This window comes from Leishmania infantum, chromosome 25, assembly GCF_000002875.2.
Source record: "Leishmania infantum JPCM5 genome chromosome 25".
Classification (NCBI taxonomy): domain Eukaryota; phylum Euglenozoa; class Kinetoplastea; order Trypanosomatida; family Trypanosomatidae; genus Leishmania; species Leishmania infantum.
In genome coordinates this window covers 396,866-416,750 of record NC_009409.2, presented here as the reverse complement: position 1 = coordinate 416,750, position 19,885 = coordinate 396,866, and the positions used below count along the sequence as shown (strand labels likewise).

General features: G+C 60.7%; 5 protein-coding genes across 5 annotated transcripts; 2 read left to right on the top strand and 3 right to left on the bottom strand.

Moving 5' to 3' along the window:
* Positions 1-781: 781 nt before the first annotated feature.
* On the top strand, positions 782-1,972 carry LINJ_25_1140 (DNAj-like protein; the record flags this gene model as incomplete). Its single annotated transcript, XM_001466106.1, has 1 exon — positions 782-1,972. One exon carries the CDS (start codon positions 782-784, stop codon positions 1,970-1,972), a length of 1,191 nt encoding a protein of 396 aa, XP_001466143.1.
* Positions 1,973-3,992: 2,020 nt separating this feature from the next.
* On the top strand, positions 3,993-5,234 carry MGT2 (MGT2 magnesium transporter; the record flags this gene model as incomplete). Its single annotated transcript, XM_001466105.1, has 1 exon — positions 3,993-5,234. One exon carries the CDS (start codon positions 3,993-3,995, stop codon positions 5,232-5,234), a length of 1,242 nt encoding a protein of 413 aa, XP_001466142.1.
* Positions 5,235-7,694: 2,460 nt separating this feature from the next.
* LINJ_25_1120 (conserved hypothetical protein) lies at positions 7,695-9,041 on the bottom strand (the record flags this gene model as incomplete). The annotated part of the gene is made up of 1 exon (XM_001466104.1): positions 7,695-9,041. The coding sequence occupies one exon, from the start codon at positions 9,039-9,041 to the stop codon at positions 7,695-7,697; it is 1,347 nt and encodes a 448-aa protein (XP_001466141.1).
* A 2,059-nt stretch (positions 9,042-11,100) lies between these two features.
* LINJ_25_1110 (conserved hypothetical protein) lies at positions 11,101-13,677 on the bottom strand (the record flags this gene model as incomplete). The annotated part of the gene is made up of 1 exon (XM_001466103.1): positions 11,101-13,677. The coding sequence occupies one exon, from the start codon at positions 13,675-13,677 to the stop codon at positions 11,101-11,103; it is 2,577 nt and encodes an 858-aa protein (XP_001466140.1).
* Positions 13,678-17,022: 3,345 nt separating this feature from the next.
* On the bottom strand, positions 17,023-19,578 carry LINJ_25_1100 (conserved hypothetical protein; the record flags this gene model as incomplete). Its single annotated transcript, XM_001466102.1, has 1 exon — positions 17,023-19,578. One exon carries the CDS (start codon positions 19,576-19,578, stop codon positions 17,023-17,025), a length of 2,556 nt encoding a protein of 851 aa, XP_001466139.1.
* Between the last annotated feature and the right edge of the window lie 307 nt (positions 19,579-19,885).

The window sequence follows — 19,885 nt, the reverse complement described above, 5'->3', positions numbered from 1 at the left end:
CGCAACGCCAGTCGTGTCTCCTCTCCCCCCTCTTCTCGCCCGCCGCAGAGGACAACAACGCACTCGTCGCTTTCCATTCCTTGCCAAGCACATGCAACACGCACGCATCCCTGCACACGCCTTCGTGTCCTTCTCTTGTCTCCTCCTCTTTGGCCACGTCGTCGTATCGTTTTTCCTGTGTGTGCGCGTGTGCGCATGTCTCTCTCATTACACGCGTGGGACCTCGACAAATTGCCTCATCACCCAGCAGGTCCTGAACACACACACACACACATAAAGGTACGCACAGACGCACACATAGACAGCTTGCCGCACCCCTCGCACCCCCTCTTCTCCTCACTAACCACTGTGGCTGCGTCTTCTGTGATACCCCCTCACTCCCCTCTCCCTCTGTCTCCCGCTGCCCTTCTGGGCGCCCACCGTGCACACTCGAACACAGCGGCAGTCGTGGGGGTGTGGGGTGCACATAGGTGACCCTCAAGAGCACATAACATATTCTTTTCCTCCCTCCCGAACGGACGCACTCATCCGCCTCTAACGTGCTCAGCGCCTTGTGTGGAAGTACGACGACGACGACAGGACGACTGAGGTAGCTTGGCGGAAAATCGTTGCCAGCTCCTTTCCTCGCCGTCCCCTCTCCCCTCTCCCCCCTTCCCCCTTCCCCGGGCGCATCTCTTCTCTTTGCCACGCGCTCGTCATCGTTCCTTCCGTGCTCGTGCTCTCTCCCTTTCCCTGGACTCATCCCTTTCGTTTTCTTGCGTGGACGGAATCCCCTCATACGATGCGAGGCCGGCACATAACACGGGTGGTGGCGGCGTTGCTGGTCCTGGTGTGGGTGGCGGCCTTCGTTGCGGAGGTGCCGGTGCACATGGCGGGTGCTGCCGATCCGCGTGACGAGGACGCGAAGGCCGTCGATGCCGTGCTACGACTGCCGGAGGACGACTTCTACGCCGTGCTCGGCCTTGATGAGGCACGGGAGGATGCCACCGAGCGCGATATCAAGAATGCCTTTCGGCGGCTTTCAAAGAAATACCACCCCGATGTCGCCACTGGCGATCAGGACTCGTACCGCCTCGTGTACCAGCGAGTGCAGCGCGCATACGAGATCCTCGGTGACCGCCGCAAGCGCAAAATCTACGACATTCTCGGCATCGATGGTGTGACGAGGCTGGAGAAACCGCAGCAGCAGCAGCAGCAGATGAACCCCTTCTTCGCCTTTTTCGGTGTTGGCCAGCAGGCCGACGCGGAACGCGGTAAGGACATGGAGCTGCTGATGGTGGTGCCGCTCGAGGACATCTACCGCGGCGCTGCCCACACGTCCAGGTTTGCCAAGCGCAAGATATGCCGTGCGTGCAAGGGCACCGGCGCGCGCAGCGGCGAGGACGTGGTGAAGTGTCCACACTGCCAGGGCCGCGGCCGCCTGGTGCAGCGAGTGCAGATTGCACCCGGCTTTGTGCAGCAGATGGAGCAGGTCTGCCCGCACTGCCAGGGCAAGGGCACGCATGTGGCGCACATGTGCCCGGTGTGCCGTGGCAAGATGGTGCTCCCTGGAGAGGCGGTGCTGAGCGTGGACATCGAGGAGGGTTTACCGGAAGGGCACGTGCTGACGTACGAGTTAGAGGCGGACCAGGCACCTGGCCAGGTGCCCGGCGACGTGCTGCTGACGGTGGTCAGCGCGCCGCATCCGGTGTTCCATCGCAGTGGCAACGACCTCTACGCAAACGTGAGCATCACGCTGAAGGAGGCGCTGCTAGGCTTCAAAAAAACCTTCACACACCTGGATGGACACAATGTGGAGCTGCACTGGGACGGTGTAATGCAGAACACGCAGCAGGTACGCATAGCAGGGGAAGGCATGCCGCGGCATCACGTGCCATCTGAGCGGGGCGACCTCTACATCACTTATAACGTGCTGCTGCCCGCAGCGTTGACGGTGGAGCAGCGTGCGCTCTTCCAGGAGCACTTCGCCTAGCGGGTGTGTGCGTTTGTCTGGTGAGGAAGGCGCGAAGAGACCCCGTGTTCTTGCTGACGTGGAAGAGGGATGCAGGATGATGTGTGGTGGTGATGGTGGTCGGGAGCGGCTTTAAACATCAGTGCGGCCAGCGGCATGCAGCGCGTTCTACGGGGGTTCCTCTCTGTTTTCTGTCATCGCGTTATATATATATATATATAGATACATCTATATAGTGGCTTTGCCACTACGGTTGTGCGGCTGCCGAGTCCCTTCTGTTCGCTCCCCCTCCCTTCCCCTCCCCTCCCCTCCTTCTCTGTTGCCGTCGCTGCTGTTGTTGCGTTGATGGTGATTGCATCATTATCGTTGTCGGTGGCGTCGTTGTCGCGAACTTTAGTGTGCATGACGCACACGCGCACATGCGCAGGCGTGCACTCGTCGTGTTTTCTTTCATTTTGTGGGCTTCCTTTGTTCCGTCTCGTCCCTGTGTTCTTTGTTGTTGCTCTCATCCGGCTGTGTGGCCCGTGTGGGCGTGCGTGCGGCGCTCTCCTCGTGCTGCTATGGCGGTACTCGAGAGCAGGCATGCGAGAGGACGCGGCGGCGCCTCGCCTCGCCGCCGCCGCACTGCCATTCCGATGCATCTCTCTTAGCTTTCTTCACCTATGTGCGTATGTGTCTGTTTTTTAGCAGAGCAGTAGGGGTGGGGTGATGCGCAGCCGGCGGCTGCCGCCGCACGTGGGGATTGGAGACGACCGTCTGGTCTGCAGACGCCAACCAGCATCCTGCCATGAGTAAACCGGCGGCAAACAGCTCCCCGCGTCTCCTCGCCAGCCGCTCCGCCTACCACCGCTCTTCTTCCGCACACGTTCGTTCTCCATCTCGTTCCCTTGTACGTGATGTGCACGCTTACACACGCGGCTCCGCAACAGCGCTCGGCGGATGCGGATGCTCAGGCACGGGTTCGACAGATGAAAGCGGGGGCACCGTTGCAACGACGAGCCGAGAAAACAACATGGACCGTGTTGTGCGGATGTACTCCAGTAATGCATACATACCGCTTGAATGTGGCGGCAGTGGCGATACATCGCTTGAGTAGCGAAGTACGAAAAAGGCAAACGGAGGTTGGTAAAACACAAGAGCCCCACGGCGGCACACGCAGTCAGCTCAGAGGTCATGGGCTATCGAAGGACGGTATTGCGGATGAGCTTCATGTGCCTTATGCACACGCTTCGCGCAGCAGGCGATACCTGTCGCGCGGCCACTGATTGTTGTTACCCCCCCCCCCCCCCCCACCGTCCTCACCAGTTATGACGTCGAAGGCAGCATCAACCCCATACCGTTATCTATCCACTCCACACTCGCTCTTTCCTTCTCCACTGTTGCCTATCCTTCAATATCCACACAATGCACGAACGACTCTATGACCGACAACGCAAACCCTCATCTTCCACCTACACACTCCGTCCTTCTTACTCGGTACATCACCTGCCAGTGGTGCCCGCACCCCGCTGTATACGCTTTCCTTCTCGCTCTCGCTCTCACTTTCTTATGCTGTGACCCCCCTCTCCTCTCTTTTCCCGCATTCGTTGTACGTTTTCTTGTTTCTTGTTTTCGTTCCTGTTTTAAGTCTCTCCGACTGTTCCATCTTCCCTCCCGCGTGCCCGTCTGTACATGTGTGATCCGTTACGGATGTGAGATGGACGTGCTTCGGCGACGATTAGCTCTCTAGTCGTCCCACCACACTCCCCTCCTCTTTCCCGCCCGCGTCTGCGTTGCGGAACACGCCACAAGGCCGACACACGCACATACTCTGCCCTGTCGCTAACCGGACCCGTGTAGTCATCATTACTGCCAAGCACCCCCGAAGATACACCTCCTTTCGTTTCTTTGGCTTGATCGTTATCAGGACAGCCCCCTCCTCGCACGTCACCTTCGCCGACCGCCATAAAGGACAGCGACTGGGCAAAACGTCCGCACCGCTATACGCAAGCTAAAGTACGAAGAACGGACACTCAGACTACCCCCCCCCCCCCGCTCCGCCATGATGCGCTCCAAGCTGGACGGCGTCACTTCTGGCGTCGCTGAGGCACACCAGTTGTCGCCGCTCGTCGCCCGCCAGCGCTACCTCACCGTCAACCGCAGCGGCGGCTCCTTCTGGTTTGTGCGCAAGGACGTGATGCTGAAGAACTTGCAGGTGAGTCAGGACAGCACTCTCTGGCTGGACGTGGAGGGCGAGACGCCGGAGGAGCGCCGTGCCATCCTGAATGACCTTCCGTGGCGCGTGAACATCCCGTCGGCGGTGCTGGATGCTGTTGCGAGGCCGACGGAGAGTGACGTGGTGGAGCTACAGCCGAGCCTGGCGCAGTACGCTCACGGTGTGCTGAGCTGCGCCATCAATCCGCTGTACGACACCACCGATGAGACCGCCGCGGTTGACGAGGACAACTTCAGCGGCGAGGCCTTCGACGCCGCTCGTGGCTTTGTCTGGTGCTCGGTGCTCATCACGGACACGCTGATCGTGACGATGCACGACAAGAGGTTCCTCGGTCTGGAAGAGGTGGTGCGGGCCCTGGAAATGCGCATGAATCCGATGGACACGACCAGCCTCGGGAACAGCGTGCTCACGCCGAGCATCGTCTTCGCCACGCTGGTCGCGTACTCCAGTGAGATGATGCTGCCGGACCCGACGACGCTACTGAGTGAGGTGGACTGCATCGACGAGATGGTGCTCCTCATCGCGCCGGGCGTGCGTGACCAGCCGGACCTGCTGCGGCGTATTGCCCTGCTGCGCCGCCGCATCTCCTCCTTCCGTGGCCTGCTCTACATGAAGGAGAAACTGCTGCGCGAGTTGGTGACGCCCTCCATGCGCGGCAGCTTCGTCGCGTGTGACATGGTGCACGTCATGCCCATCTACAAGGAGGCGCTGGACAAGAACACGAAGATGGCGGACCGCCTCGACGACGCGCGTGACATCTTGAATCAGGCGAACCTGAACTTCGTGACGGGTGTGTCGATGCGCATGTCGCAGAGCTCGGCGAACATGGACTTCAAGATGCAGATCCTCAGCCAGGTCGCCGTCATCTGCCTGCCGCTAAATCTCCTGGCCTCCATCTTCGGCATGAACTGCAAGGTGGCGTGGCAGGCCGATGACTATCCCGACCTGAGAGCCTTCTGGGGCATTGTCGCTCTGATGGTGGCGTGGGTGCTTGTTTGCAGCATCCCGACGATCCGCCATATCCTGCGCGGCAACGCCGCCAAGGCTATTGTCCCGACGGACAGCTAAGCGGGCCGCGCGCGGAGTGGGTGGGTGCGCCTGCATGTGCTTACATGGACCGTGCCGCTAGTGGTAGCCGCCTTGCCGTTCAAGTGTAGTGCCTTCTGACTTAATTTCTTAACACGCGTGTGCGTGCCAACCTTATTCCTCCTCCTATGTGTCATCGCACGGCCGTCGCCAACCTCGTCGTCCTCCTTTGTTCCTCCGACCTCCGCGTCCAAAAGAACAACACGACGTACGCACTCAGCTCCCCCCTTCCCAGCGGGTTGGCGCGCAGGGTGCCGTCATGCACGCGCAGCGTCAGCAGCCGGCGCTCCCTCCATCCCCTCGTCTTCGTTAAAGCGCGCTCTTCATACTGCCCCTTCTTCCCTCTCCCGCCGCCTTCGCGGCGTGGCGGTTGCCCCGGCCCCTTTTTTCGGCTAGGGCGGGTCCGGGCCCTGCTCGGCGGCCGAGGGTTCGGGCCCCGCTCGGCGGCTGAGGGCAGGGGCGCCTCTTGGGGCCTCGGCCGGGCGGGCCGCTTGGCCATGGGGGGTGGGCAGGGGAGGGTGTGGGACGGTGGTGTTGAGGCGGCGCTGGCGTGGCGCAGCTGACGCGAAGACCAGCATCAGGGAGGAAGGGGCGTTGTGCATGAGACGCGCCGGCGGCAAAGAGCGGGGGCTGGGAAACGCATCCGGTGGCCACGCGCGCGCGCCTTATCCCGCGTTTGGGTGTCAAACGGGTGCGCCTGGACATTGCTTGTATGCGGAGGGGAGATTCGCTTACGATGTTAGTAAACACACAAGGAAAAAGAAACACGGAACGAGAAGCTGCGGCACACCACACACCCACACAAGCACACATACGCATTACTCATGCCGATGGGAAGCCGAAAGCGAGTGGAGGGCACACGCCGGAGGAAGTAAAACCGTTCTCCAGCGCATCCCTCGCAAGACATGCGTGCCGCTGCACGCTGTCTCCACCCCTTCTCACTCCTCCCCCCACCGACTTCAGTCTCTCGAATTCAGACTCAACGGCCACCCACATCAAGCACCAACGAGGAAGACGCTCCACACGCCAAAACAGAAACGCGCGCGCACCGCAGGACCAACAAGGCAAAGGAGGAGGAAAGAACAAGAGGAAAGGGTGGAAGGTGACAGCGGCGTCAGTTTCTCTGTCCGTGTGTGTGATGGGCATCCGGCATGAGAGGGCAGAGAGTGGGGGGGGGGAGAGGGATGCAAGCGAGGGCGCGCGATGCGCACACACATTCCTCCTGGCGGTGCGTTTGGCACTCCGTCTTCCTTTGATGAGCAACCGTCAAGCGCAGAAAACAAACGCAAAATGAGGCTGGAGCAAGCAAAAGTGAAACAACGGCCACAGCGGCAACCGTCACAGCCACGACGAGGAGCCGAGTGCAACAACACACTGAGCGAATGAAAAAAAAAGCCTCTTCCACACACGCGCGCGCACACACACACACACACAAACACCTACGCACCCATTAGGCTTCTCTCTTATAAACACACTTGGGTTAAGCAATGGGGTCCCATCCTCCCCCTCTCTGTCAGTGAGTATGCATGTCTGTGGCCTCTCCCCCTTCTCTCCGCATCCCATATGTCTTTCTAGCTCTTCCCTCCCTCTCTCGCTGTGTGGACCGTCTCCCTTCGCGCGCATCCGTTTTCACGCACGCGCGTGTGCGTCCGCTGTCGCTTCCTCTTGTGTCCGAGGAGGCGGGGCGGATGAGAGGGAGGCGGAGGAGGAGGGGGGGAGTTGCTGTTGCTTATATATTGCTTGCTTGCTCGCTAAAGGTTTCTTTAAATCGCTCCGAATCACACAGTTGCTCAAAGAGAAAAACAAGAAAGTTAACGATGGAGAGATGCGCCCGAGTGCTGGAGGAGGTGGCGGCGTGTGCCATTGCTGACCGTGGTGACGGGGGTAAAGCGGAGGGGTGACTGTAGCCGGGATGGCGCCGTGACCGCATGTGGCTCCGCATCATCAAGGGCACACAGCGGCCGAGAAACAGGAAGAGAGAAGCGAGAGACACACACGCGCCGAGAGGGAACAAGCCAACGGACTGCCAGCACAGCACATGCTCACGGTGGCATAGAAGACACGCACACAGAGAGAGAAAGAGGAAAAAAAAAAGACTGGGGAAGATGTGGCAAGCACACGCACACACACAGACACACCGATGCCACGCCCCCACACTCAACAGTATCCGCAGCCTGAAAGGAAGAGAGAAAGAACAGAAATCGAATGCGTTCAGCAATGTCGACACCGGTGGAAGCACAATCACACACACACACACACACACACACAGAGGCACAGACGCACCGGCAGACACCGACCGTGAACCCCATCGATCCACGCCACCCCCTCGCATATCCCGACGCTACGCTTACGAGTTTAGGAGCAGAGATGTTGAAAGAGGAGGGAAACATGAGAAACACATGTGCACATGCATATGGGCGGGGACTGCCGCTTCTTACTTGCTCAGCTGCGGCGCAGGTCAGCCCATTTGTCTGTGTTCACGGGGCCGGACGGCTTGGGTGGCGCGCTCCTCTCGCCACCAAATCCGCTCCTCTCACCACCAAACCCGCTCCTCTCGCCGCCGAAGGAGCTCCTCTCACAGGAGCCTGCGCCACCGCGGCCGCCGCGACTACCGCCACGGCCAATACCGCCTGCGCCCCGACCGCGACCGTTGCTACTTGGGCTGCTGGCTGCACCGCTGTTGCTGGCGCCGCCGGCGTTGTGTTCCTCCGTCTTGTGCTCGCTCGGCGTTGTAGTGTCACCTTCGGCAGTGACCGCCGACAGCTCCTCCATCTTCGGCACCTCGGCGCGCGGTGCGTCACGCCAGTTGCCTGTCTCCCCGCTGAACGGGTTCGGCTTCGGCTCCGGCGGCAGAACCGGGGGGGCCGGGCTGGCCGGGCCGCTGCTGCGGCGAAGGTGTCCGGCGCGGCGGTCAAAGCTGTCCTCGCTGCGGCAGTTCTCGCGCGAGATGGGAAACTCCGGCTGCTGCTCCGGGGCGTCGCTGCGCCAGTTGCCGAAGCTCATTGGGGAGCCGGCGCCGCATATCGGGCTGCACGACGTGGGCGATGCCTGCTGCACCGCCGAACCTAGCATGTCGCGCGACAGGTCGCCGAGGTTGTGGAGGTCGACGCGAGAGCCGAAGTTCGAGCGGCTGCCCATCGATGGCATGCCCGGCTGGTCCTCGGGCTGCTGCCCGCCGAAGACGTCGCGGGACAGCCCCATAGCGGCGAGGCCGCCAGGCTGCTGCTGGCCAGCTGAATCGCGTGACATACCCGGGCGCTCGTTCGTGTTGCGGTTGAGCAGCCGCTCCACCTGCTTCTGTGTAGCGAGGTCGACGTACATGCGGCGACCGCGCTGGAAGGTTTGGTCTAGCGACAGCGCCACCGTCAGCGCCTGCGCGGAGACGAACTCCACAAATGCGAAGGATTTGCCATCCTGGTTGATGAGGCGGTGGGTAGCGATGGCGTCGCGGTTGAAGAGGGAGAGGAAGTCCTCCTCGGTCGTGCCATTGCGCAGGTTACCGAAGTGGGCCACAAACGGCGGCTGCAGGTCGTCAATGGTGAAGCACTTCTTCTGCTCCGACACGGCCGCCGTGCGGAAGCTCTCCTGCTGGTCTAATGTGTTGTTCGCCATGCGGCTGTACTCCTGCCGCTGCTTCGCAATCTTCTCGGACAGCTTCGCCACGCCGACCTGCTCCGCCGTCATCCAGTCATCCTCGGCCCAGTCGAGGGCCTCCTCAGGGATGTAGTCTTCATTGAACTCGAAAAGGTTTACCGTCTTTCCGCGTCCCTTCTTCTGTTTGGCGGGCATGGCTGACCGTGCTTGTGTGTTAACGTTGCTTATATGTATATGTATGTATGCACGCGTGTGCGTGTGTGCGTATGTATGTATAGCTACTGTTAGAGGAAGACACGCGCGCCTATACACACACACACACACACAGAGACCCGTATTGGGGGGAGGGGAGGGGAGGGGAGACAGATTAAAACAAAACGAATAGAGAAAACGACGTCGGGCAGCGAGGCGTGGCGGGTGGGTAAGGGGAGGGTGGAAATCGGCCGAGAGAGAGGAGGAAGAGGAGGAGGATGCGCACAGGTATACACGCAAAGAAAACGAAACACGGGAAGAGGAAACAAAATGCAAAACACAGAGGAGAGCTGAAAAGAGCTGTGCGGCGTGACGCATGCGCCGATGTGTGCGTGTGCGTGTGGAGGATGCACGCGAATGTGCAAGAGGCGACGGGGAGAGAGAAAGAAGGAAGGTGACGGTCGAGATGCCGGATGGTGGCACAGCGACACGCGTGGCAGTCGTGTCGGGGTGGGGGCGGGAACGCGGATAATGGAGAGCAAGCGACTTGTTCATATGTCTACTCCGTCTGTGTTTGCTTGGCGCTCGCTCGACGCCCGACGCTACACAAGAGCAAAACGCAGCGGCGTGCGTAGATGACAGCGGCTCATCCCGCGTCCGTCTTCGCCTCTCCATTCGGATGCGGTACAGTTTACGGATGTGGCAACAACAAGCGTGAGGCGCCACACACACACACACACACGCACGCACGCGAAAACAACGAGATGGAGGTTGCATACACCGTACGCACAAGCACACCTGGCGCCCATACCTGCACATGGGCATGCCTGTAGCCATGCGGCCACTCATCCACCATTTTATACTTCCATGCTGTATCGCTCAACGCCGATTTTGCGCCTTTTTCGTGCGTGCGTCTGCGTGTGTGTGCGTTGCCTCACGCTTGCTTTAACGCACATCTAAACACAAGCACATCGGCCCAAACGAACGTGGGGGACCAAAGACATACAGAAGGAGAGAGGTAGCTGAAGAAGCGCGCTCACCGTATCAGTGGCAACAACAGAGGAGGGGAGGGAGGGGAGGGGGGGGCAGAAAAAAAGACAATGAGAGCTCCAACGGATGCTCGACTTCGTTCTTACGCCGAGACACACCCACGCACATACACATATGCCGGGATGGGGTGGGTGGGCGGGTGCAGTGCGGTGAGGGGGTAACCAGCACCACGGCAGCGGCCCCCATACGCCGCACACACATAGACACTCGGCAGAAGAGGAGGAGGGGACGACGGATCTCTTCATCGATACGAAGCAAGACGGCGAGAGAACACACAAAGAAAAAGCACAACGAGGGACACCACACACACTCATATGCATACATACATATGTATATGGGAGGTTTGGGTTGGCGGTGGTGACGGGGGACATCACCGTGAACGCAACACTTGCGTTAGCGGCGTGACGCCCACAAAGACGAGTCAGCACCGCTCACCGGCCGCGTGAGAGTGAGAGAAGCAAAGAAAGAGGCGGATGCATCCGCCACAGAGGGAATTCACGTCGCGCTTAAGCCCTCCCCACCTCCTCGCACGCCTCCACGGCATATTCACAGCCCCCCTCCCCATCTCTATTTCTGCCGACACACAGAACCGCACGTCTCGTGCGGTGAAAGCAAACAACACAGCAACAGAAGAAGGGAGCGAGAGCCAAGTGTGTATGCAAGCAACAGACATGAGCAACACCGATCGATGCGCGGCCACACCGCAGCGATTCCATCTCTCTCCCCGACAGCAGGAGGAGAGCGGGTGTGCACGCTAGACGTGGACAGGGCCGAGCACGCCTGCGCGTGTGAGCACCCCCACCTGAACCTCTTCTCCTCTACCCCAAAAGAGGCCCACGAGGACGAAGACGTCGAAGCAGCGCTCTCAGGGGGGGGGGGCACCGCACGCGCGACACCGTGCAACGAGCCAGAAAAGAAGAAGGCGAGGGGCATTGCGCTTGTTCTGCCATCTCCAGTCTCTCTCTAACGCCGTCGCCTCCGCTGGCGCAAGTGCAGCGGTGCGCGTGTTCTACTACCTTCGCTCCGTCAGTCGAACAAACACGTCGTCGCCGTTCGACGTGCTGGCTCCGCGGGTGTGTGCCGATGTGCCGGGGCGCATGGAGCCGTTGACGCTACCACGCGGTGTGCCTGCCCTCAACACCCCAAGCCGCACTGTGCTCGGCGATCGCAGCATGCGATCCTCATCATCGGCAGCGGCTTCGGCGAGCGCTTGGGCACGGTCCGCCTGCAAGCGCACGGCAAGAACTGCGTCGCCGTAGTCCACCTGATCCTCCCGGACGCTCTCATCAAGCGACTCTGCCGCCTTCTCGCGACGCGTTTTCAGCGCAGTGGCCCGCTCCAGCAGCGACCGTGCCTCCTCCGCAGACTGCTGCAACCTCTGCAGCGACGCGGCGTACAGCTCTCGTGCCTTCCTCCGTGACTCCTTCGCGCTCTTCAGCTCTGCTGAGGAGGGGTCGTGCTGCTTCTTCATGGTGGCCGCCATGCACAGCGTCGCCTCGTACACCTTCTTGGCATTTGCTGTCTCAACGACGGCGCGCTGAGCTCGCATGCGAAGATCCATCAGACGGTCGTACCCTTTCACATCCACGGCAGTCTCTGTGCCCGTCGCTGCGCGCTCTAGCGGACCACGCCCGCTCGTGGGTTGCGTAGTGGCGATGTCCTTGATGTTGCTGCCGCGGCGCATCTGAAAGGCGAGGTCGCGGCGGCAGTGCACCAGGCGGGCCTTCTCGTCTCGCAGGGCCGCGCGCTCGACACGCCAGCTCTGCAGTTCCTGCGCATAGACCTCCTTCTCGCTATCGGAGAGCTCGTCATCACTCAGCACACTCACCGGCCGGGGGCCAAGTTGCTGCATCTTCATGGAATAATAGTCCTTCGCCCGGTGCCGCTGCTCCACGTGGAGGCGCACGACGCTAGGTGTGCGGCTGGTGGTTATGCGGCCTGGCGACCGGGACGTCGCCCGGCTGCGCGGGGCATGCAGCGCCAACCCCGTCACGTCATTACCGAGGTGCCGCATGTACTCGTCGCGAGCGTCGTACAGCTCCTTGTTCAGCCGCTTCATCACGCGACTCTGATCCTCTAGCTGGCTCGACAGCTGCACAATCGTGCGCTCGCGCGCCCGCATCATATCCGCGATTGCTTTCAGGTTGCACCTCTGGTTGACCGTGTGCACCCAGTCCTCGAACTCCTCACATACGATCTCTAGTGGAGTCTTCAGCACCGGTGCTGGCGTGACAAACTTAGCGGCCTCGACGCAGTCGTACGCCGGCGCGGTAGGGCTTGACCGCTCCTCAGAGGACAGGGACGAGGAGTACGAGCACGCGGCGAGGGCGGCAGGGGCCCTCTTGTTGCCCGCCTGCATGCTCTTAGACTCCGTCGCCGGCAGCTCAGACATGGCGACTCCGTCGCCGCTGCGCCCGCTCAGCGGCGTGAACCGGCGCTTCCGATTCGTGCGACTGGCTGAGCGCGACGTATTCGGGCTGGCACTGTCGGTGCGCCACGGACGTGCGTACATCGCGCGCCGGCGCTTCTCGACCTCCGCCATCTTCTCGTGCAGCTGCTGCTTCAGCGCGTGGGCGGCGCTCTCACTGCTTGTGCGTCGGGCGCGCCGATCGGGCTCGTTGGTCGACCACGGACGGATGCTCATGTACAGGCTACGCTCCTTAAGCACCTGCTTGCGCCGCTCCTCCTCGGCCTTTTTGGCGCGTCGCTGCTCCTCCGTCTCGCCAACAAACTCGATCTGTGGCTCCCTCGCATTCTCCACCATGGCCGGCGCCACTTTCTCAGCGCTGTTGTCTTTATGTTCGACGCGGAGGTGGGAGGTCGGGACGAGCGGCTTCTGTTCCGGCTCGTTTCCCTCAATGGAGAAGCGGCTGATGGTGCTGTTGCGAGTCGCGTCGTTCGTCGATTCGACTTCAAAACACAGACTCGATCTGGTCGTGGGGGTGCCGCCCTGCTTCAAAGCCACCGCCTGCGACGGCAGGCGGGATTGCTCGACGACGAAGTGGATGTCGCTGCCTTCCGTGATTGTTTGTAGGTTGAGGCTCACCTCTGTGGTGTTGAAGTTGTTCGTGGAGGGTTCTGCCTGGAACGAGATGCTTTTGGCGTCGGTCTGCTCTTCATCGACGAGGAAGTGGACGGAGGTGTCGCTCGGCGCAATGGACGCCTGTGACACCAAGTTCACACGCGGGTTATGCGGCTTTGGGATCAGCGTCGTTGTCACGTCGTCTCCACGCCCGCGTGGTGTGCCGTGGCGAAACGAGGTGCGGCTTGGCAGCCTCCGCGGCGGCTGGCTTCCTTCTCGTGTCCTCCCGCGGGGTGTGTGTCCCGGTCCGCGCGTCACGGGCACTGGTGGTGCCTCGTAGATGCTCGCACCACCTTGCTGTTGGTGCGCTTGTGCTGCCGCCTCGACATCCTCTGCCCTGCGAGAGCGCTGCTCAGGCGGCTCCTCGTCGGTGTGGGTGGACAGGTACGAGCTGAACTTTGAGGGGCCGCGATTCGTCTTCGCGGCCGAAGCAGGCTGCGACGCCCCCTGGGAGACGAAGGACGGGGTCTCCGAGAGCGGCGCGGTAACCAGGACGTTACTTGTCATTCTATACAGAGATCCGCGGGGGGATGGCTCAGCGACGGAGTTGGAACGCTCTACGACGAGCTTAGCGTGACGGCGGAGCTGTCTTTTGTTGCCGCCCCGCTACTGCCCAAAGTGCGCCCTTGCTTCGAATGCCGCTGTGACTCTCAGCATATATGCGTCGCTGTGGCGCGCGCGTGTACGCGTAGCAAGTACGCCTGCTGTGGTTGCAGCGGCGTGCACGATAGATGAGCGGGAGAAGGAGATAGCCAGCAGTGTGAGCTGTGACGAGGACGGGGACGACGACGAGGAAGAGGGTGAGCCGAATGAGGCAGGAAACAATATTGTCCACCGCTCTCGTTTTTTATTCGCGAACGTTTTCGTTTTTGTATCGTATGTGTTGGTGGGCTACGAGGACAGGGAGGGTGGGGAGGCGCCGGTGGCAACACGATGGCTTTTTGCAGATAAGAAAGAGGCTCGCAAAGAAGGATGGGCCACAGCATTCGCCTTCAGCGGATGAACCTTCCCCGCGCCGGGAGGGTGGTGTGTTGAGGAGGGGGGCACACTACCAACAGCACCACCTCTTTGAGAAGGGCCTTCTGTGCATGGGCCTTCATCGGAAGCGTAAGGTGAGCACCATATTACGCTACGTTGATGCACATAGGCGCAGACGCACATCTGCTGCTTCCCTACACTTTCAAAATGCTCGACCACAGACTTCTTCAAGCGGTCACGCGCGGAGAAAGGATGAGGGAAGCAGGGCAGAGATGGACGGAGCAATAGGGGGTGGGTGGAGGCCAGTGAATCGAGCGGGCTCAGGTACACACCTCGCGGCACTCTTCGCCCTTGTGCCGTGCCTACCACGCGCAGCCGCTGCTCCCACCCAACCGATACAGCACGCACCACACCATACCGTCTTTCCACATCGCTTCTAACTTCCTATTCTCGTGTGCGACCCCACCAAGTGTGCACTGCCAGTGCTAACTGTTTCTTTTCGTCCCCCCCTTCTTCCCCATCCACGCCTCCTCTCCCCTGACGCTGTGCGCGACACCTGTCCGTAGCGATGGTGATGCTGCTGTGCGTACTCGCGGTCCTGCCCTCCGCTTTTTGTCATATTCCTCTTCTTCGACTGTTGCGTGGAAAGGAACGAGAAAGACGAAGAGACGACGGCGACACCAAAGCAGCTCTCGAAGACAAACCGCATGCACACACGCACAAGGCACAACGCAACACGCAACGCGGAAGGAAGTCTGGCAAGGGGACCGGCGGAGGGGGTGAGGGAGTTGGTGGTCACCACAACAAGAGATGCGTGCGCATACAGGTACGGTTTTACAAGCGTTCACAGACAAAATAACACAAAACTCCCTCCCTCCGAAACGACGACATACTGCGCCGCACGCCTCCTCCCCTCTATGAAAGCAAAAAAAAAAGCGAAAACAACCGGAGAAATACTACCGAGGCCAATCAACTCCCCCCTCCCCTCCCCACGAAGGACGCGTAAATATCTGCGTACATGTAAGCGCGCCTTATGGGGACGGAGAGACAGAGACGGCACGCAAAGAGAGGGAGGCATACAGAAAAGAGGTGGAGGTCGGCACACAGCGAAGGAACGAACAAGGACACCACACCACAGATGCCACTACGTAATGGCACATTCAGACACGCGCAGAGAGAACAAGACGAAGGCAACAACCGCAACAGGAGAGAAGGAGAGGGTGAACCAAAGAGTTGCACGTCCACGCTTATACGGAGCCAGACGTGCACTGCACTCGATACAAACCCGCAGCGCCACTGCAGCTGTCCATGCCTACATACTTCCACACACATAAAAAAAGAGCACAAGAGACTTGGAGAGTGACGCTCAGTCCTTCTCATGCAACCGCGCGCGCGCGGTTGCATGTGTGTGCCATTCTGTGTCCGTGCGTGAGATAGGGGGGGGGGCGGCGGAAGAGGAGGGAGGGGGGAGGAGGAGCGCGAAGCGGTGCATGAGGGCACAACACACACACACCGGCACCCGCACCATCCTTTAACAGCGAACGCGTACGATTTGAGTAACGCACAACCAAAATCAAAAAGAAAACAGGTGGCGGAGAGGACCGAACAAAACCGTAAGACCTTACAAGAAAAGGTGGAGGAGAGGGGGGGGGGTAGAGGGCGCACCTAATGAGCAACAAACAAACGTAAACGCAAACAAACGTGTGCTTGACTTCGAAAAAAAAATGCTTTGGCAACGTGCCCACATTCGAACAGGTCAACCACATACGCACACACGCATGGCAACACCACAGCTCATCGACCTCTGCGGCACTACGGCTAAGCCAAGCGCATCGGGCCAAGCCAACATCGCTCGATGTCGTTTCGGCCCCCCACCCCCACCCCCACTGCAATGTCGCTGCGAGCAGCGCAGGGTGGGCCCAGGATTACGCTCGGCATTGCCACAACGCAGCTAAAGCAGAAAACAGGAGGTGCATGCGAGCATTCGTTGAAGCGTCGACACAATACGCAGTGAGCTGCTCCAAGCGTGGTCATGACTGCAGGTCTCTTCGGCACAGCACCAGCCCAGACCTGTCCGCCGACACGAAGAGTGTGGGGATACTAGGCCCTGATACCAGGGCGAGGTGGATGGCATCCTCAGGGCCTAAACGTCTTGGGAGCGCAAAAAGATGAAAGAAGAAAAAGCATAGAAGGCAAGGGGTCGGTACAGGGTAAGACAACACCACAGATCTCAGCGATAACAGAACGCGACATGACCGCGAAAAGACGAAAACCGAGAGGAAAAAGAGGAGGAAAGAAGGGGAGGGCAAGGGCGGAGGCACGCCATGCGTTACCCACGAACCTTGAGCCACCACTCATCGCTCACCGCACACACATATATATATATATATATACACCCGTATACACAGGGCGTCATCGGGGAGGTGACACCCTTCAACTTCATGAGTTTGCCCGACCATTCGCCTCTCCAGGCCTCCATTCTGCGGATAAGCGCGTGTGCCAGCAGTCCTTATCGCTTGCCTTTTTTCACTTTTTCGATCCTTCGAGAAGCCCCACAGCGTTTATCGGAGGTGCAACGGGAAGACGTACGGAGGCGCGCGCGCGTGCGTGCGTTTGTGCATGTGCTTGTGTGCCACTGCATCCATATCTGTTCTGAGAAGAAAGAAAAGTCGAGAAGTAAATGCCTGTCGCCAAGGGAGGGAGGGAGGAGGAGGAGGGGTGGGTGGGTGGGTGGGAAAGGCACGAAGGAGCCCGTAAACGCCCTCTCGCCATCCCACGTGGTGTATCAAGGCATGCGGGAAAAGACGCACAGTGTATTCCTTCGGAGGTCGGGGCTGCCTTTACTCTCCCTTTCGTATTGGTCGATCGATTGGCCTACACAAACGGGTTGGGCGCGGGGGCCGGAACCGGATCGTCCTCGTCATCGGCAGTGTCGTACTCTGCCACTGCCTTCTGCTTCTGCAGCAACTCTTCCGCGTCTGCCGCCTCCTCGACACCTTGAGTCATGAGAATGTAGTCATCCTGATCGGCCGCTGAGCCGCTGGCGGCCATGGGAGCGGCCGTCACTGCCGCCTCTTCGGAAGCCGCATCGGACGCCGAGTCCGTCGCCGGGGCGAGCGCCAGCTGCTGTGGGGAGCGGGAACGGGAGCGGCGGGAGACTGAGTGCGTGTTAGCCGTGTGATCGACTCCGTTCATGTAGCGGTGCGCGCTGGCATCGTCTGCGGGCGCTGCCGTTGCGCGCTGCTGCTGCTGTGGAGGCGACGGCGGCGCCGCCGCCTGGATTATCTGGCGCTTACGGAGTGCCAGGGAGACGACACCGCGCTCCACGCGCTGTGGTGGGATGTGCACCGAATTTCTGATGGACCCGCTGCGGTAAGTCGGAGCGGATGGGCTACGACTGCCGTTTATGCCATTCACGCCGTTAGTGCCGCGGTGCGGCGTCGCAGTGGAGGTCGAGTAGCGGCTGCTGAGCCCGCCAGTACCCTCCCTGGGACCCTCCAAGTAGAGAATGCTCCCCTTATCCATGCTATGCTCCGCGCCTGGACGCGGCGAGCGGTAATGGTAGATCCGCGGAGTGACGAGCAGTTCGGGAAGCGCCTTGAGCCCCAACTTCTTGTGGAGTGCGCGGACCGAGGGGCGAGCCGTGGCCTTCTGGGCATCTGAGGCCGCTGAGCCGTTTTCGAGTTTCTTGTGTGCTCTTTTCGTCTTTCTCTTCGCCTTCTTTGGAGGCTCCTCCGGCGCTTCAGCTTCGGCTTCCCCCTCCTCTTCTTCCCCCACCTGCTGCTCATGCGCACTCGCTGCCGCCTGCGTGCCCTCCGAGGGGGCAAGGGCACTGCCGAGGCCGTACTGCGGATGCTCGCCGCCGGCTGTGAGGATGTCCGGCAGCGTTATTGTTGTCTCGTAGGGGTAGTTGCTCAGCTTCTCATCGACCTCGCTCGCCGTCATGCTGGGGGCGTGGCCAATACTGATGTAGCAAGCCATGCCTGTCGTCGTCGCCTCCACATTTAGCACCTGCACATACTGCGACTCCACCCCTATCGCGTCCGCCGTCTCGTTGCACACGGTCCGCTTCACCACATCGAGCGAGGATGCCACCACACTCTCCCACTTGTCGCCTGAGAAATGCCGCTTGTGCTCCGTAACGACCACGTCAGGAATCCCTGCGCTTGTAGCGCCGGGCGTGGGCATCGGGGCGGCGCCAGCTGGTGTCGACTCCGCGCCCGCCATGGACAAGTCATTGGCGGCGGTCTCCGGCGTAGGTGCGCTCTCGCCACCAGAGACCAGTGGCTGCACCTCAGCGTCCTGCTTCTCTTCTTTGGCCTGCTGCTGCTGAGCCGGTGGGCGGTAAGTGCTGGTTGCCGACCGGGTTCTCGGCGTGATAGGAGCGCTGGTCTGCGAGCGAGGCGTTTGCGCGGCCTTGGCGGCCCGCTGCGACAGGCGAGAGGGCGGAGGGTTGAGGGCGTAGATATCACTGGTTGGTGCTGCTGCCACATCGCTCGGGTGCGACGGCCGCGGTGCCGCGGCACTTTCCTCCTGTTGCGTGGATGTGAGTCGGTCAAGGTTTGTGCGGCTGTCCTCGACCTGGTACGGCAGACTCCTCTCCGATTTCGATGCGATGTCGTCCACCACTTGGAACTCGATGTCTTCCTTGTGCGTGCTTGCGTTGGGCGCGGTGCTGATGCTCATTTCGTAGTGCAGCTCTTCAGGCTCCTCGGCTGACTCCTCCCGTATGGAGATGGAGGTGACACTCTCGTGTACCTTCATGCCCGCCCGGTGGCCTTCGCTGGGCTCCTCCCGTATGGAGATGGTGGCGACACTCTCGGCTACCTTGTCGTCCCGGTGGCCTTCGCTGGGCTCCTCCCGTATGGAGATGGTGGCGACACTCTCGGCTACCTTGTCGTCCCGGTGGCCTTCGCTGGGCTCCTCCCGTATGGAGATGGTGGCGACACTCTCGGCTACCTTGTCGTCCCGGTGGCCTTCGCTGGGCTCCTCCCGTATGGAGATGGAGGTGACACTCTCGGCTACCTTGTCGTCCCGGTGGCCTTCGCTGGGCTCCTCCCGTATGGAGATGGTGGCGACACTCTCGGCTACCTTGTCGTCCCGGTGGCCTTCGCTGGGCTCCTCCCGTATGGAGATGGAGGTGACACTCTCGGCTACCTTGTCGTCCCGGTGGCCTTCGCTGGGCTCCTCCCGTATGGAGATGGTGGCGACACTCTCGGCTACCTTGTCGTCCCGGTGGCCTTCGCTGGGCTCCTCCCGTATGGAGATGGTGGCGACACTCTCGGCTACCTTGTCGTCCCGGTGGCCTTCGCTGGGCTCCTCCCGTATGGAGATGGTGGCGACACTCTCGGTTATCCTCGTGTCCTCCCGATGCTTTTTGTTGGGCGCCTCCTCGCGGAAGGCGATGGACGATGCGGCAGACAGGGACATCGCTCCTCCGATCCGGTGACGTACGTGAGTTTGGAGCAGAGAGAGAGGGAGGGAGGGAAGGGGACGAGAATGCCCAGGGAGGGAGGGCGGAGGAGCGGCTGTGGCTGCAATGATGAGCTGGATACGGTATCTGGACAGTGTGTGCCTATATGTGATTCAGTGCTACCCGATGTGAAGAGTTCGGTAAGGGGAGGGGGTTGGGCTGACGGTGTACACCTTCAATACACCACGACATAGACGCAGACGTGTGCGCCGGTGCGTGATTTAGAGCGAGCGAGAGGGATCGAGGAGGGGTGGGGTGGTGTGT